The sequence below is a fragment of the Heterocephalus glaber genome, unplaced genomic scaffold (genome assembly GCF_053883595.1).
Source record: "Heterocephalus glaber isolate CG9 unplaced genomic scaffold, H.glaber_assembly_v1.0 deba00000347, whole genome shotgun sequence".
NCBI classification, from domain to species: Eukaryota; Metazoa; Chordata; class Mammalia; order Rodentia; family Bathyergidae; genus Heterocephalus; species Heterocephalus glaber.
This window is the reverse complement of record NW_028258143.1, coordinates 54,531,578-54,550,096: the sequence shown is the minus strand read 5'-3', so window position 1 is coordinate 54,550,096 and position 18,519 is coordinate 54,531,578. Positions and strand designations below refer to the sequence as shown.

The following is an 18,519-nucleotide window of genomic DNA, read 5'->3' as shown; positions in this document are numbered from 1 at the left end:
GGTGTTCCAAGTGGAAGGGACAAAAATTACAGCTCTTTGAGCTGCAGTGTTGTTGGTACATTTGAGGAACAGCAAGGAGCCCAGTGTGCAGCTAGCAGAGTAAGCAAGAAGATGGCTTTGAATCCCTTTTGCGTTTATCCCTTTTTGTAATTATGCTGCCAACTACATTCAGTTAAATTCATTTGCTCCATTTATTTTCAAATTTCAGGGATTTTTTTAAAAAGTTAACTTTTATAGCTGGCTTGCACAGTTCCAAATTCAAACCTACAAAGCAAATTCTAGTCAAAAACTCTAGCATCTATCCCTGTTTCCTCTAACCTATTTCTTCTCTGCTAAGTTACTTGCTATTTATGAACTTTCTATTTTTTAAATGTAGGAAATATGTTTGTATAGTTTGGTAGCACACTATAATCACATGGAAAATCTGAGGAATGTGTGTGTCATTCTTGCACAGGAACTATGCGACACTAAAATTTAGGTGCATGTGCTGCTGAAGCAAGCACTGAGAGGTTAATATTTTACTTTGGTAAGAATTCAGAAGCTGGACATGATTCAGATGAGTCCAATAGGTGCTGCTATGGAGACCCTTAGACAGTCAAACAACATAAGATGCAAAATGCCTTCAAAGAGAGTAAGCTGTCTGGCAGTAGATCAAAGACATTGCAAGAAAAAAAAAAAAAGAAGCGAAGTGGACAACCACAGCCAAATATTGCATACTCCACAACTCAGCCTTGGAACTAACTCTGCTTCAGTTTGTGTCTCACTCCCACCAATATTCTGTTTTATCATGGCATGAACCAAAAAAGGATTTTAATGGTTTTCTTTTTTATATGAATTCTTTAGGTAAATGAGAGTTGAAATACAAAAACCTTCATATATACATATGAAGAAACTTCCAAGTATTTTGAACAAATTCATCACCACAAATTTAAAAATATAGTACTCCTTTGGTTCTCTATGTTTGCATTTTGCAATACTAGAAAGAAAAAGAAATTCCAAAGTTCATTCTAATTTGTCCCCAAAGATTCAAGTCTTTTTTAAAACCAGGAACAGGACTTATTGCCCCAAATAATATCTGAAAGCAGGGAGTAGAGAGCATTAGTCAAGGCCATTCTGGATATTAACCTTATACCAAACCAGTCAAGCCCCCTTCCAAGAGACACCTGTGACATTACAGAAGAAGGTTGAACTTCACACCCAAGACCACATGTATGAAAATTCTAAGTACAATAAAATGAGCTAGACTTATTATAAAATATTTACATTGCAATCTAGATATGAAAGAAAACAACCAAGTCTCTGGGAAACTATACCAGACATTACATATTCCAATATATCAAAATATATTTAGGCAAGACATTTTAAACCATTGTCACCAACAAAGGTGTGATTTAATTTTAGCAACTGTTTCTATGATGTTGTGAAAAAATTAATCCATTACTATGTCATAAAATACCTTGTTTCACTATCCAAAACTTCATTTGGAACAAGAAAAGATCTAGAATAGCAAAAGCAATTCTAGGCAACAAAGACAAAGTAGGAGGTATCACAATCCCGAACTTGAAACTACAAAGCTACTGTGATAAAAACAGCATGGTACTGGCAAAAAAAAAAAAACAGACCTGAGGATCAATGGAACAGATAAGAAGATGCAGAAACAACTCCAGACATATTCAGCTACCTCATCTTTGACAAAGGCACCAAACACCCTCACTGGAGGAAAGATAGCCTCTTTAATAAACGGTGCTGGAAAAATTGGGTTTCAACTTGCCAAAGGTTAAAACTAGACCTATATCTCTCCATGTACTAAAACAAAATTGAAATGGATGAAAGATCTAAATGTTAAAACAGAAACACTAGGGCCGGGGATTTAGCTCAGTAGTTCTGCCACCTGCCTCACAATCCCCGGTACCAATAAATAAATAAATAAATAAATAAATAAATAAAAAATAAAACAGAAACCCTAAACCTGCTGGGAGAGGGGTTAGGTAGAACTCTTGAAGACATTGGCATAGGAAAAGACTTCATGAACAAAACCTCAGTCATATGTGAACGAGCACAAAGCATAAACAAAAGGGATCTCATTTTATTAAAAAGCTTCTGCACAGCAAAAGAAACCACCAAGAGAGTAGCGAGACAACACACAATCTGTGAAAAAAATTTTTACCAGCTGTTCCTCAGACAAAGGTCTACTATCTAGAATATATAAAGAACTTTAAAAAATCAGACCTTCCAAATTTAAAGACCCAATCCAAAAATAGGCATCTGAAATGAACAGACATTTCTAAGACAAAGAAGTAGAAATAGCAAATAAACATATGAAAAAATGTTCAACATCACTGGTCATTCGAGAGATGCAAATGAAACAATGCTGAGATGTTTACAGTGGCACAGTTTGTAATAGCTAAATTTTGGAAACACTCCAGTTGCTCATCAACTGGAGACTGGATAAAGAAGATGTGTGTGGGGTTTTTTTAATAAAATGGAATATTTCTCAGCCATGAAGAATGATAAACTAGCCTGGCCCAGAGGAAGGGGCTTCTGAGCCACTGTCCCACCACTCGCAGCCTAGAGGAAGGGGCTTTTGGCCACTATCCAGCTCGCCGCTCTGGGCCCAGAAGAAGGGGCTTTTGGGCCGCCATCTGTCCCACTGCTCCAGGCCAAGAGGAAAGGGATTCTGGGCCACCGTCCATCCCGCCGCTCCCGCCCACTGTCCCACCTCTCCCAGTTCAGAGGAGGTCAGCCAGGCAGGCATCAACAGCACCGCCCCCGCCCCCACCCCCACCCCCGGTCAAAATGAGAAGACATGTAAATAAATCTCAAAACCAGACTTCCAGATCACCTACAGCAACCCCAAAGGGAAATGAGATGGAACTCTCTGATACTCAACCACCTGGACCCACTGAACTGGCAACAAAAGGGGATCTGGAAAAAATGAAATCAGAAATAATTTCTCATATAACAACAGAGATTGTGCTCCTAGTGCAAGACGTGATTAAGAAATCTAGAGAGGAGCTGAGGAACATGATGGAATCCCAACATAGGAAACAAATGGAATCCATAAAACAGATGCAAATAGATTTCCAGGAGATGAAAATCTCCATTGAAAGTCTACACAGTAGAATGAGCCAATGTGAGGACAGAATTTCAGATACAGGAGATAAGATTGCAATTAGTGACCAGGAAAAGAAAAATTGCTTCAAAATTAAAAGGGAACATGAGAAATCAATCCAGCAGCTGCTAGATGATGCAAAAAAGAACAACATAAGACTGATTGGAGTCAATGAAGAAACAGGAGAGAGTGGAGATGACATAAAAAATCTCTTCACAGAAATAATGGCAGAAAACTTCCCAAGCAGGCGAAAAGAGCTTGACATACAGATAAGTGAGACATATAGGACTTCAAATAGCCTTGATCAAAAAAACTCTATACATAGGCATATAATTGTTAAGATTCCAGAAACTCAACAGAAGAACAAAGTTCTCCAAGCAGTCAGAGAAAAGAAACAAATCACATACAAAGGAAAGCCCATCAGAATCACAGCAGACTTCTCAACACAAACCATCAAGGCAAGAAGAGCTTGGAGTGACATATTCCAAGCCCTAAAAGAAAACACCCACCAACTCAGATTGATGTACCCTACAAATCTATCTTTCAAAATTGATGGAGAAATAAGATACTTTCATGACAAAGAGCACCTTAGGAACTTCGTGAATACCAAACCAACACTCCAAAAAATTTTACACAATATCCTAGGAACAGACATTGAGGATCACAACCCCAGGAAGCAAAGCAGAAGGAACCCATCTGGCATGACAAGAAATTAAATGTAAAGGGGGAGAACCCAACAAAAAGAAAAAGTCATGGCAATGACAAGTCAATACGTTTCAGTTATAACCATCAATGTTAATGGTCTCAATTCACCAATCCAAAGAAATAGACAGGCAGAATGGGTCAAGAAGCAAAATCCAACAATATGCTGCATACAAGAAACACACTTCATTCAAAAGGAAACTCATAGACTGAAAGTTAAAGGATGGAAAACAATACTCCATGTGACAGGAACCCCAAAAAAAGCAGAAGTAGCTATCCTCTTGGCAGATCAAGTAGATTTCAAACCAACACTGATTAAGAGAGACAAAGAAGGACACTACATCCTTGTAAAGGGAACAATCCAACAGGAAGAGATGACGATCATAAATATCTATGCACCAAACAGTAGTGTGCCCAACTATATAAAACAAATACTAACAGACATGAAAAGTCATATATGCACTAATACAATTGTAGTGGGGGACCTCCACACCCCACTGTCACAAATAGATAGATCAACTAGACAAACAATAAGTAATGAAATACTGGAACTCAATCGAACTCTTGAACAAATGAACTTAACAGATGTTTACAGAGTGTTCCACCCCACAAAATCAGAACACACGTTCTTCTCAGCTGCACATGGGTCATTCTCCAAAATAGACCACATACTCACAAATAGAACATGTTTAAGTAAGTGCAAAGAAATTGAAGTTATCCCCTGTATATTATCAGACCATAGTGTGATAAAATTGGAGATCCATAGCAAAAGAAACTAAAAAAATGTCATAAACATGTGGAAATTGAACAACACACTTCTGAATAACCAATGGGTCACATAGGAAATTAAAGAAGAAATCAGACAGTTCCTTCAATTAGACGGCAATGACAATACAACATATCGGAATCTATGGGACACAATGAAAGCAGTTTTACAAGGGAAATTCATAGCAGTGAATACGCATATTAGGAAAACAGAATGAGCCCAATTAAACAACCTGATGCTGAATCTCAAGCTTCTAGAAAAAGAAGAGCAGGACAACCCCAAAGCTCATACAAGGGAGGAAATTATAAAGATCAGAGGAGAAATCAATGCAATGGAGACTAAGAGAACGATACAAAAAAATCAATGAAGCCAAGAGTTGGTTCTTCGAAAGAATAAAAAAAATTGACAAACCCTCAGCCAGCCTGATCAGAAAAAGGAAAGAAAAGGCCCACATCCATGCAATTACAAATGAAAAGGGTGAAATTACAACAGACCCAGGAGAAGTCCAGAGGATCATCAATACCTACTTCCAGAACCTATATGCCAATAAGACGGAAAACACAGAAGAAATGGACAGATTCCTAGATATATATGAATTACCAAAGTTGAATAAAGAAGACCTAAAAATTCTATACAACCCAATATCAATCAATGAAATTGAAAATGTAATTAGAAACTTATCAATTAAAAAAAGCCCGGGCACTGATGGCTTCACTACAAGACATTTAGAGAGGAACTACTGCCACTACTGTTTAAACTCTTCAATGAAATTGAAAGGAAAGCAATACTCCCAAATTCATTCCTGGAAGCAAGCATCACCTTGATCCCCAAAGCAGAGAAAGACCCAACCAAAAAGGAGAACTATAGGCCAATCTCACTAATGAACATAGATGCAAAAATCCTTACTAAGATATTGGCAAATAGAATGCAGAAGATCATCAAGAAGATCATACACCCTGATCAAGTGGGATTCATCCCAGGGATGCAGGGATGGTTCAATATATGCAAATGTAATACACTCTATCAATAGAGCCAAGGACAAAAACCATATGATTATCTCCATAGATGCAGAAAAAGCATTTGACAAAATCCAACATGCATTTATGATAAAAACCCTACAAAAAATTGGAATAGACAGTCTCTACCTCAAACTGATAAAAGCCATCTATGAAAAACCAACATCCAGTATCATACTAAATGGTCAAAAAGTGAAATCCTTCACAATAAAATCAGGAACAAGACAAGGATGTCCACTATCACCAGTCTTGTTCAATATAGTTCTGGAAACATTAGCCATGGCAATTAGACAAGAGAAAGAAATAAAAGGAATAAAGATAGGAAATGAAGAAGTCAAATTGTCATTATTTGCAGATGACATGATATTCTATATCAAAGACCCCAAGAACTCCACCAAAAGGCTTCTAGACTTAATAACCAAATTCCAAAAAGTAGCTGGTGACAAGGTCAACACACAAAAATCAATAGCTTTCCTTTACACGAATGACAGACTCACTGAGAGAGAAATAGGGCAAATAATTCCTTTCACAATAGCATCCAAAAAACTGAAATACCTAGGAATCAACCTAACGAAAGAAATCAAAGACCTTGTCTCTGAAAACTATAGCATTCTGAAAAGAGAGATTGAAGATGATATCAGAAAATGGACAGCTATCCCCTGCTCCTGGGTAGGAAGGATTCATATAGTGAAAATGGCCATACTTCCAAAACTGCTATATAGATTCAATGCAATTCCAATTGAGATCCCAGCAGCATACTTCATGGACCTTGAGAAAACAATCCAAAAATTCATTTGGAACAAGAAGAGACCCAGAATAGCAAAAGCAATTCTAGGTAACAGAGGCATGGCAGGGGGTATCACAATCCCCAACTTGCAACTATACTACAAAGCTACTGTGATAAAAAAAAAAAAAAACCCATGATACTGGCAAAGAAACAGACTTGAGGACCAGTGGAACAGAGTAGAAGATGCAGAAACAACACCAGACACACTCAGCCATCTCATCTTCAATAAAAGAGCCAAACACCCTCACTCGAGGAAAGATAGCCTCTTTAATATATGTTGCTGAAAAAATTGGGTTTCAACTTGTCAAAGATTAAAACTAGATCTATATCTCTCTCCATGCACTAAACTAAAATCCAAATGGATTACAGATCTAGATATTAAAACAGAAACGCTGAACCGGCTGGAACAGAGGTTAGGTAGAACTCTTGAAGAAATTGGTGTAGGAAAAGATTTTATGAACAAAACCTCAGTTGCCCATGAACTAGCACAAACAATCAACAAGTGGGATCTCTTCTTATTAAAAAGATTCTGCACAACAAAAGAAACCACCAGCAGTGTGAAGAGACAACCCACAATATGGGAAAACATCTTCACCTGCTTTTCCTCAGACAAAGGTCTACTATCTTGAATCTGTAAAGAACTTAAAAAGATCAGACCTCCCAAATTTAAAGACCCAATCTGAAAATGAGCATCTGAAATGAACAGACATTTCTCAGACAAAGAAGTAGAAATAGCAAATAAACATGAAAAAAAATGTTCAACATCACTGGTCATTCGAGAGATGCAAATGAAAACAAGGCTGAGATTCCACTTCACTCCAGAAAGAATGGCTGCTACCATGAAATCAACCAATACGAAATGCTGGTGGGGCTGTGGGGAAAGAGGAACCCTGCTCCACTGCTGGTGGGAGTGTAGACTGGTGCAACCACTCTGGAAATCAGTATGGAGATACCTCAAAGAACTAGGACTGGAAGTTGTATTTGACCCTGCTATTCCACTGCTGGGTATCTTCCACAAAGAATTAAAAGAATCATACCACAGTGATATATGTGCACCTATGTTCATAGCAGCACAATTTGTAATAGCTAAAACTTGGAAGCAGCCCAAATGCCCATCAACTGGAGACAGGATAAAGAAAATGTGGTATTTTTAAATAAAATGGAGTACTACTCAGCCATAAAAAATGAGAAATTAGAGACATTTATAGCTAAATGGATGCACATTGAGGCAATACTCTTAAGTGAAATAAATAGGACACATATGTATAAATACCAAATAGTTTCTCTGGTGTGAGAAACTGAAAGTGTAAATAAGGACTAAAACTTATAATAGGTAATGTGAAATAGGAAGGAAAGGGGCAAAGGGGAAGGAAGTGGGAGGGGTAGGGGAAGGGAAAGAAGGGAATGGAATTAATATGAGAAAATGGAAAATAGGAACAAAATCTTTGTAAATAGGGAGGGATGGAGGGGTTGAAGGGAGGGCTAGGAATGGGGAAAAAATAAGAACCAAGATGCATCATGTAAAGGTACAAGTTCCCAATGAGAAATGTAAATGTGTTGTATACCTAAAATGTACCAATAATAGAATTTAAGTAAAGAATGATAAACTAGAGACATTTATAGCTGAATGGATGCACATTAAAACTATACTTTTAAGTGAAATAAATAGGACACACATGTGTAAATACCAAATAGTTTCTCTGGTGTGAGAAACTGAAAGTGTAAATGAGGACCAAAATGTATAATAGATAATATGAAATAGGAAGAAAAAGTCCAAAGGGGAAGAGGAAAGGGGAAGTGGGAGAAAGGGGAAAGAAAAGAAAGGAAAGTAAAAAAATATGAGAAAAGGAAAGAAATGGAAACAAAGCCTTTGTAAATAAGGAGGGGTAGAGGAGTTGAAGGGAGGGCAGGGGAATGGGGAAAATAATAAGAACCAAGATATATCATGTAAAGGCACGAATTTCCCAATGATGTAGATAAAGATTCAAACTGTAATTAAAAGAGAAGTATAAAATTATTGCAAATTACCTTCTACATGCTATTTACTTATTATTGAAGATATTTATCGAGTGACTACATTTAACACTTTCTATCAGGTGCTATGGAAGTCATAAATAAGAATTAAATGTAATTCTTGCCCTTGAGAGTCTTACCATCTGTGCTAGTTACTATTTCAGGGCTTTTCAGACACAAGTCCATCCTTGCAGTTTTGCTTTGTTATTCTGGAGCTGGACAATGGAGATATTTCTGCTTTGACAATTAGTAAAAAGTTAAAATTTGCCAACAGAGGGTGATGAGGAGACACTGTGAGGACTGCAGGAGGGAAGGGCTTTCTTGTCTTCTGCATATTGTTTTTTTAGTGGCCTGGTTTGCAGGACAGGCCTGGAGTGTTTGCCTCACAGTCCTTAGGATTCAGTTAGGGCTCTATGTTAGCCATGCCCTCTCCTGTAAAAGTCTAAATTTCTTCCTCTCTGCTCAGTCTCAGCCACAGGCAGTAGCTGTGCCTGTAGCACTACTTGTGTACGTCTTAGAGACCACTCGACACCTCCCACTGGTCAGCAACTTTTTATATTAAATTTTTCCTGTTCAAATTATCAGTATGGTTTCTGTCTCCTGGTTGGTTCTTACCATATATATTATTGAATAAAGAAGAAAAGAGAGATGTAAATCAATATAAATTCTGTGTGAGAAAGGCAATGTAAGCTATAACCACAGCTCAGAGACCAAACAACTTCCGAGATATAAAGCTATATAATTATATATCAGACAGGGCTATATTTGGCTAAGTATAACAGAAACTAAATTCAGGGTCATATTCAGAGGTGGGGCCTTGTTAGAGAAGCTAGTCACTGGAAGTGTGACCTGGAAGGATGCATTATTGTCCCCTGCTCCTCCCTTCTCTCTCGGCTTCCTTACTTTCATGCCAGGAGCATCCTCTGCCATGCTGTCCTGTCATACCATATCTGCCTTGGAGCCAGCCAACATGGACTGAATCCTCTGAAGTTAGGAGCAAAATAAACCTTTCCTCCTTTAAGTTCTGTTGGATATTTTGTCCCAGTGATAAGAAAGTGGTTAATACAAACCATATTTGGAAACAATCTATCATGCTTGTCTTTTTTACCTCATTCCTTGATTTCCTATGACCTATCACCCAGGCTTAGCAGATATTGCTAAATTATGATGTCTCATAACTGCTCACAATCCATGAAAAAGCAGAGAGAAATTAGGTCTTTCTCAGGTAAGCCCTGTTAATTGTTTTTGTTTGTTCATTTGTTTTGTGCTTTTTTTTTGAGACAAGGTCTCACTACGTAGTTCAGTCTGGGCTGGAACTCACTATGTAGTTCAGGCTGGCCTCTAACTCACAGTAATCCTCCTGCCTCAGCCTCCTGAGTGCTGGGATTACAGGCATGCACTACCATGCTTGGCTGGCCCTGTTCACCTTGATGATCTCACCTTAGTCCTCTCAGGAGTTGCTTATTTTCTTCAAACTTCTTCAGTGCAAATATTCTCTGTCAACATGAGGCAGTGTCACCTTCCTTCTATAATGCAAACCCAAGCAAAGTCCAAGTTAATCTATCTGGAATAGCTCTGTTACCATCCTGCTCCAGGGTTCTTCTCTCAACCCAGAAAGAATTATGAGGCAGACTCAAGAGAGAAATGAGCAAAATAATTTATCATAGAGTGAAAGCAGAAAGCTCTCGATACCAGGAGGAGACTCAAGTCAGTTGCTATAGGATCTCTTTGTCTAGGGGTTTTTATACACAAAAATGATTACATCTCACACCACTCTGGGCCGAGTTGAGGTCATCCTATGAGGTTATAAGCAGGAAAGTTTGACTTAGAAGTGGGCTTAACTTAGAACTCCTTAGAACCTGGGATATGTAGCAAGCAGAATTTTGCAAGCACCATTAATTATAACTTCTCTAAAATTACCAGCATGAGTAAAACAAAGGCACTCTTCAGAGGGGAGTAAGAATGGAGGCTTGGTGGGACTGGTTATCTATCACCTTGTTTTTATCACAGGAGGATCCCACTAGTTTAAATGGGACCCTTGCTCATCAGGCCACCAGGGTCCTGGCCTTGGCCATCATGTCCCCATCCTGGGGCCTGGGTTTTTGTTAGTTCTCAGTCCCAGGCTTCATTTTATCTTGTCCTTCTTTGGATCATCCTGACTCCCTCTGGACTTGGCTTTTTCCTGTCTGCCTGTCTTGCCTGATGAACACTCCCCTCATGGGCTAGTATCTCTCTGTAAAATCTTCTCATCTTCCCACAGGGTCCTGCTTGTTGTCCTCAACATTTTCAATTACACACGATGTTTTCCTGGAACTGATTGCTTAAATCACTATTGTGTGCCTCTCTGTAGGGAAATGGTACCTAAGTCTTAAGAAAATGAAATCCAGCTGGGGATTTAGCTCAGTGGTTCCACCACCTACCTCGAAAGCCCAAGGTCCCGAGTTCAATCCCTGGTACCAAAAAAAGAAAAACCCAAGGCCAACTGGAAATGTATAGAGGACTCTTGCTTCATCTCCCCCACATCATTTCAAGCACCATGAAAGGAGGCATGGCCATGGTAGGGTCCTCAACGTAACTGATCAGCTGGACTTCAGAACTTTGTGCTTCTCCTTGTCATAGGCATCGAGTGCATGGAATCTGGCTTCTCTCCTGCCTTCTCAATAATTACTGCGGTTGATTTTGTGCTGAAGAGATAGAAGCATCACTTAAAATAACTCTGCATACAAATCCACTTAAAATGACTTTTCCCCGTAGACTATCTATTGTTGAAATTATAGGTCCCTATCACATTAATTCTACGGTACACACCACAGGACAGCATATACTTCAGGTTAGAACGCCATTTACTTCAGGTTAAAACTGAGCACTTGAGAAACTATACTAAAATCTCTTGTTGAACTGTACATGTGAATCACCTCTATCTTATGGGGTAAATATTGAGTCTAAAATATTAGCCCTAGTGTTATTTTGAACCATTTGCTTCTGAACTTGGATCAGTGAATTCTTAAACTTTTTTTCTTCTTCTTTTGGTACTGGAGATTGAATTCAGGGGTACTCTACCATTGACCTACATCCCTGGTCCTTTAAAAAAATATTTGGGGGGCTGGGGATTTAGTTCAGTTGTTCCGCCGCCTGCCTCGAAAGCGCAAGGTCCGGAGTTCGATCCCTGGTACCAAAAAAAAAAAAATTTTTTTGAGAGAGTCTAAGTTGCTACAGCTGGCCTCAAACTTGAGATCTTCATGCCTCAGCCTTCTGATTAGCTCGGTAACAGGCATGTAACACCATGACTGGCTAAAGTCTTATTTTTCAAGTTTTAGTTCTAAGGGCTTCTCCTCAGGGTTGGTGCTAGATTATATTGTTCTTTTATGCTAAGTAGTAAATAGATGATCTTCTGCGTTAATAGTTTCACACAAGGGCTCTAGGCAGAGTCCAGTGCCCAGCCATCTCCTTAACTGGATTTCCGGCATGCCTGGTTTTTGTCTGTTGTTTTTTTTTGTTTTTGTGGTGCTCGGAATCAAACCCAGGACCTCACGCATGGTACGCAAGCCCTCTCCTCTGAGCTACATCCCAGCCCCTGGATAGTTAATCTTTTGTGTTGACTTGTATCACTTAATGTAATTCAAGGATCTATAACAAGATGAGAAGCTCAGGAAGAGCCATTTCTTTCCGAGATATTTCTGGATTCATCTGAAGAAAATGGTTTGTTCAAAGTTACCAAAATTCAGACGTCAAAGTTGAGTTTTAAAAACGTTTTTTAGTTCTAAATTCCTCATAAAATAATTATAATTCCTTAATTCTTCCAATTATAGAGGTAGAAGAAAAGTTAACCACCCCCACTTTACCCCAAGGCAACCCTGTGCTCCAAGTCACAAAGTTGTTAGGTCTATTCATTCGGTCATCCCTCTGTCTGTCCTTGATCAGGTCCTCTTTCAGGTAAAGGATTAGCCACACTTACGGAACCCTCTTTCGGATTCCTTGAAAGAAGTATCTTCAGTTTGTTGGGGGTCCTAATTTCTTGTCAAATAGTAAATTAAGCCCTTCCCTCCGACTCCTTTTTTTTTTTTTAAACAGAACGCTCAGGAAGGGAGCAGTAGCAACCAGTAAACGGCCAAATCCCCCAGATAAACGTAAAGAAAAAGGCCCATTATCCTCTGGCCGGCTCAGAGCAAAGGCGAAACACCTGTTCAGTCTTCTCTGCCAGGGCTCGTCCTGGATTTCTTTTTCTCGCCCCTGACTGCCAGCCCCACACCGAGTAGCTGTCTTTGTCCTTCCCGGTAGTTATCAATAAAGTTGTTACAAAGTGACCTTGAGCGTCTCCCCCCGCCCCGTAGATCCGCCACCCCGCCTTCTCCATCCGGGTGCTACGGCGCAAATAAGAGCCGGATTGCGCGTGCGCGCCCAGCTCCACTCCTTCGACCTCTGCCGCCGCAGCTGCCGCCGTCACCTCGTGGAAAGGTAAGTGGAGGGCGCGGGAGCCAGGCCCGGTCCGGGCGGAGCAGCGCCCAGAAGAGACCCATTCATTCTCCTGGCGCCTCGCTGGGCACGCAGCCCAAGCTGACGGCGTGTACGGGAGCCCTCGGGGCCTGGGTGGGAAAGACCGGCCCCTGGAGGACACATGACCTTAAGCTTCTTTGCCTCTGCAGAGAGGAAGCGGGAGAGGAGCTCACGTCGCCTGTTACCCACATCCTCCAGCCGCGCCCCTCCGAAGACTAAAATGTTCGCCTGCGCCAAGCTCGCCTGCACCCCAGCTCTGGTGCGTAGCTCCGCTGGCCTGGGGACCGAGGGCCGCGCCTCTTGGCCTGCAGCGTCCACGTCGTTGAATGGGGCAACCTGCGGGCGGGGCACACATCCCTCTCGGGAACAGCTCTCTCCTCGCTCCCTAACCCGATGCCCTTTTCTTTCTAATTTGGGACATCGCATATCTCTCCTTCCCTCCATGAGGGCGAAGAAGAGCGGCCAAGGCCTAGCTGTCAGGCCTGTTCGGCGTAGGTCAAACCCTCCATGCCCCGCGTTCCTGAGTCCCCCTCCCCCACCTCGGTAGTCTCTTCTTTGGGCTGGGGTCAACGCCAAGGTTGGGATATGGAGAGAGCGGTGGGGGTCGCTGAGGCCTAGTTCTCCTCAGCAGCTTTATTTTCCATAGCCTCCCTGTAGGTCAAACTAACTGCTGCAGAGGGAGGGACTTTGCCTCACCAGTGTGTGGGCGGAGGAAGGTGGCAGAGGAGCCCAGGCAGAGCCTTTCTTCCTGCCTCTGGGATATTATTTCCATAATCATTTTGGAGGCTTTCAGTTAAGTCTAATTCTGGAGGATTTGCCTTAGAAAATCAAGTCTTGGTTCTGAAGGGATTTTTCTGTGACCTTAGTGTAGTGGACACTCAAGGGCATAGAAGCTATGCTGAAATATGTCCTTGTGATGAGACTGTCTCACTGGTTGGTCTTAAACTAATACAGATTTGCTTATGCTTTTTTTAAAAAAATGTATAACTAATAGGCATACAGGAATAACCTTTGGGATAGTGGGAGCTCATATTAACTGCTGGGCCATTTTAACTGGCAGTGCTTATAGTAACACTACTAATGCACTTGTTGGTCCACATAACTTACAAAGAATATGTGGGTTTTCACCGAATTATGGTATTACAATAATTGAAATGTCACTAATAATGCTTATTCTCTTTTTAATTGTTTTTAGAATTTTTGTTCAGAGTACTACAAATACATTATGTAGCATGTTTTGCAATTTTACTAGCAATGAAAACTTGTTAAAATCACTTCATGTATTGAAAATGACCAAGTAGCCAAGATGATTTATTATAGACAAGTCTCTTACTTCTGTTGCTTGCTTTAGAACTCTTGGTACAAGAAAGGTCATTGATGTCTTAACTGTATTTTTAATACTTGGAATTTTTTTTAATTAATAGATCCGAGCTGGATCCAGAGTTGCATACAGACCAATTTCTGCATCAGTGTTATCTCGGCCAGAGACTAGGACTGGAGAGGTAAGAGAAGTAATTGTAGAAATTAGGTGATACTGCCAAGTAAATCTTGTAGTTTTGCTTACAGTAGCTGGGAGGGTAAACCTCAGTAATGAATGGTTTCAGGGCAGTCCTTTTTCACTCTTTTATCTAAAAACTATGTAGAGGATGACCCAGTGAGAGGATGTTCTGTATCTAAAACTTAGCCACCTCAGTAGGTTAATAAATATTGTAGTATTTATTTTGAAGTTTATAGTTTTGAATTGCATTTAAGAGTCTAATAGCCATTAACCAAAAAAAACTACTCTATTGAAAAGCATATTCGTGTATGCTGTTTCATTTACCTTTTAGCAACCTTATGAAGTGTAGAAATTGTTATCCATATTCTGTGAGATCAGAATTATTTTAAGCTCTTGATTTTTCTGTTGTGCTGTAAACTACCCATTTACACTTAGCTACAGTAGATATCTTGACAGTACAATATTTAAGATCGCTATTATTACTGATTTAACCTTTGCCTTTATTTCCTGTTCTCTAGGGCTCTACAGTATTTAATGGGGCCCAGAATGGTGTATGTCAGCTAATCCGAAGGGAGTTTCAGACCAGTGCAATCAGCAGAGACATTGATACTGCTGCCAAATTTATTGGTGCCGGTGCTGCAACAGTAGGAGTGGCTGGTTCTGGTGCTGGAATTGGAACAGTCTTTGGCAGCCTTATCATTGGTTATGCCAGGTAATCATTTCTCTCCCTGAGTAAGTTAAAGAAATAGTTGAAAATTATGCTTATAATACTTGGAAACTTAGAAAAGTAGTGAAATAACCAAAGCTATTTTGTATTAAGTGCCTACTGTGTGTCTTGCATTATATTTTCAGGACTTTGTATACATTATCTCACTTAATCAGAGGAATAAGAAAAATGTCAAGATCCATTTATTTATTTATTTTTTTTTTCTTTTTTGATACTGGAGATCAAACTTGGGTCCTTGCGCTTGCACAGCAGGCGGGGAAACCACTGAGCTAAACCCCCGACTCAAGATCCATTTAAATTGATACAAGGGACAGCTCCTTATCTTATACCATATGATTAGGATTGGGAAGAAAGGAATGTGAATGGCAGAAGGAAGCAAAAGAGATCTAGGCAAATACTCTTCCAGTAGACTTTGCAGTTTGCAGATATCCTCACAAGTAATTTGATTCTTTAACATTTATCAAAAATATTGAAATTAATATTTCAAAGTAACAGTCATGTGTTGTATCTCTTTTAGAAACCCTTCGCTGAAGCAGCAGCTGTTCTCATATGCTATCCTGGGATTTGCTTTATCTGAAGCTATGGGTCTCTTTTGTTTGATGGTTGCTTTCTTGATCTTGTTTGCCATGTAACAGAAATTACTGCGTGAAATGTTGGTATTCATAGTAATTACGGATATAATTCTGTGTATCTTACTGTGACTCCGAAAACTGTAGTGTTGGTGTCATGGAAATGTACATTATTTCCAAAGTGGTTTCATTAAAGATGAAAACTTTAATTTTTGCTGTGACTTGTACTTATCTAAATTTAGATCACCACAAAGAAGATGCATTCAGGCAGATACTGTCCCAGTTCAGAGGAAGCTGTAGCAGTTGCCCCAAGAAAAAGAGCCTACTGTAATTTTTATGGGAATTCTTTTATATAGTGTTTTGTACACTGTAATTTACAGGGCTTTTGTTCACATAAAGGAGAAATATTATAGTTCTTTGAGCTCCTATGAAATATGATTAAACCAAGATAATTGCTGAAGATGGTTTTGTTTTTAAGGGTTAACATGAATTAGAATATTTGGAAACAGCATCTTCCAAGTTGACTTAGGCTTACACAGCTGGAGCTAAAAATAAATATATCAGTTTTTTAAGTCATGAAGCCTTAAACTGGGGGGGAGGGTGATTTTTATTTTTCAATAAGTCTCACATTAAGCAATTGTGTGTTTATAATGAATCACCATGTGTCTTCTGACTGGCAGCTAGTTTCTTATTTGCACAAGACTCATTAAAAACCAATTATCAAAAAGTGAACTGAGATTGGCTACATTTTTAAAAACCGCAAGTTGCTAGTTCTTCTCACTGCTACTAACGTGTACAGTAGGAGTCTTAAGAATGATTGTTGGTTCAGCAGTATTTTGATTCTAATGTTGCATGTTGCTGCTTGGTCAAACTTTCCGAAAAGGAAGAAAGTGATGCTACTATAGAGACTGCCTTTTTACCCTAGAAAATAAACCATATCATCATATATTTGTCATCTAAGTTTCAAGGTTTATTTGAAGATTAAGACAATTAGGAAAGCTACATTATACTACTTGAGCGCTCTTTGATTTGCCTAATCTGATTTCAACTGAGAAAGAGTAGTTAGATACAAGAATTTCTGAAGTATGGAAAACCTCAGGGAAGATCTCCAAAAGAATCATGTAGGGTGCTTATTTAAAATATAAATCCCTAATCTCTAGACCTACTGAATTAGACTCTTTAGCCATGAGATTTAGCAATCTGAATTTTTAAAAAGACTTCTTTGCAGACAATTTTTGAGCTTAACTGTTTGAGAATCACTACTTACATTTGCTACCTTCCATAGAATGAAATGAGGCCCAAAAGGAGAGCTAGAACTACAGCTACTTAGTTGACTAATCATGTAGTCTATATCATATAAAATTACTGGAGTCCAAACTATTTCTTGAATAGTACTACCCAGTATTTGAACTTAGCAATGTCAAACATTTTATGTAACCCAGCAATTCCATCTTGGATATATACCGAAAAGAATAGATACTAATAGTTATTCAAACAAAAACTTCACAAATGTTCATAGCAGCACTATTCATGGTAACCAAAAGGTGAAAACCAGATGTCCATTAATTGGTGAATGTATAAACAAAATGTGGTATATCCATATATTATTCAGCCATAAGGAATGAAGTAAGAATACATGTAAAACATGAGCAATCCTTGAAAAAGTGCTAAGTACAAGAAGCCAGATGGAAGGCTACATATGCATGATTTCATTCAAGCCAATAAGCAGTTACTAGAGATGGGAAAGGGAAGGGACTTCTTAATGGGTGTAGTTTCATTTTGAGGTGAAGAAAATGTTACAGAACTAAATAGTGGTGATGGTTGCACAGCACTGTAAATATACTATTACTGAATTGTACACTTTAAAATGGCAACTACATGTATTTTACTACAATTAAAAAATAACTACTATGTAACAAAGTATATGGTAAAATCCTAACAATTTTAAAATCATAGGGAAATATTTAGATTAATCCTGTGGTCCAAGAGTTAAAAAATCAGTCTTGGTGCCGACCTATTCTTGGTGCTGGTTTGGTGGTTGAAACTTTTCTTCTGGGACAGGCTTCTTGCAAGAGATGGTCCAGCTAAGAGATCCTCTCAGTATGAAAAAATACCTGAGTTGTGGCTGCATAGTCTTCAGGTTACAGAGTGAAACAAAATTCTATCTAGGCAGGCAAAGGAAATACTGCATCAAAGGGCCAACATCCTGGAGTATATCCTTTGACTTACTATTTTATTTTTTATTTCTTTCATTTCTGACAGAAAGTACACCACTGGAATACATCTACTGTCAGCAGATATATTTATTATGTACCATTTATATCAGGTACCACCTCCCTTAGTTTATGAGCTTTGCAAACAAATGTTAGTAGTAAATGCTTTTTACTACCTTGTTTCTGAATACAGACTGATAGAGATGTTACTTTCACACCAATCAAACAAAATGAAGAATTTCCCTGTTGATAATAGTTGGTTTATTTTAAAACTCCAGCAGAGCACCTTAGAGGGTAGCAATTAGACCATATTTACTCAAAATATTCCTTAATAAGGCATTTCAGATTTCAGGCATCCTTTTTGTTTGGTAATATGTTGTTTCTTTAATGCAGCAGTGTATTTTTTATGTCTTTGGGATTCACTCAAAAAACAGATTTGAGTATGACGTCTGAGCTAAAGAGAAACTTGTCATTGAGGGACAAACACATACGTAAATGAAATTCAAAGTGAAATGGAATTCTGTGGGAATGGTTGTTAAGTACTAAGATGTTCAGAGAAATTTGAAATATTTTCCAATGAAGGAACACATGAAAAAGTGCTATTTGTCAAATACCAAGTGCT

General features: G+C 39.0%; 1 protein-coding gene across 1 annotated transcript; it reads left to right on the top strand.

Moving 5' to 3' along the window:
* The first annotated feature begins 12,793 nt into the window (after positions 1–12,793).
* Atp5mc3 (ATP synthase membrane subunit c locus 3) lies at positions 12,794–15,893 on the top strand. Its single transcript, NM_001279860.2, has 5 exons — positions 12,794–12,851; positions 13,040–13,149; positions 14,315–14,392; positions 14,907–15,100; positions 15,633–15,893. Exons 2-5 carry the CDS (start codon positions 13,111–13,113, stop codon positions 15,745–15,747), a joined length of 426 nt encoding a protein of 141 aa, NP_001266789.1. The 5' UTR covers positions 12,794–12,851; positions 13,040–13,110; the 3' UTR covers positions 15,748–15,893.
* Positions 15,894–18,519: the final 2,626 nt, after the last annotated feature.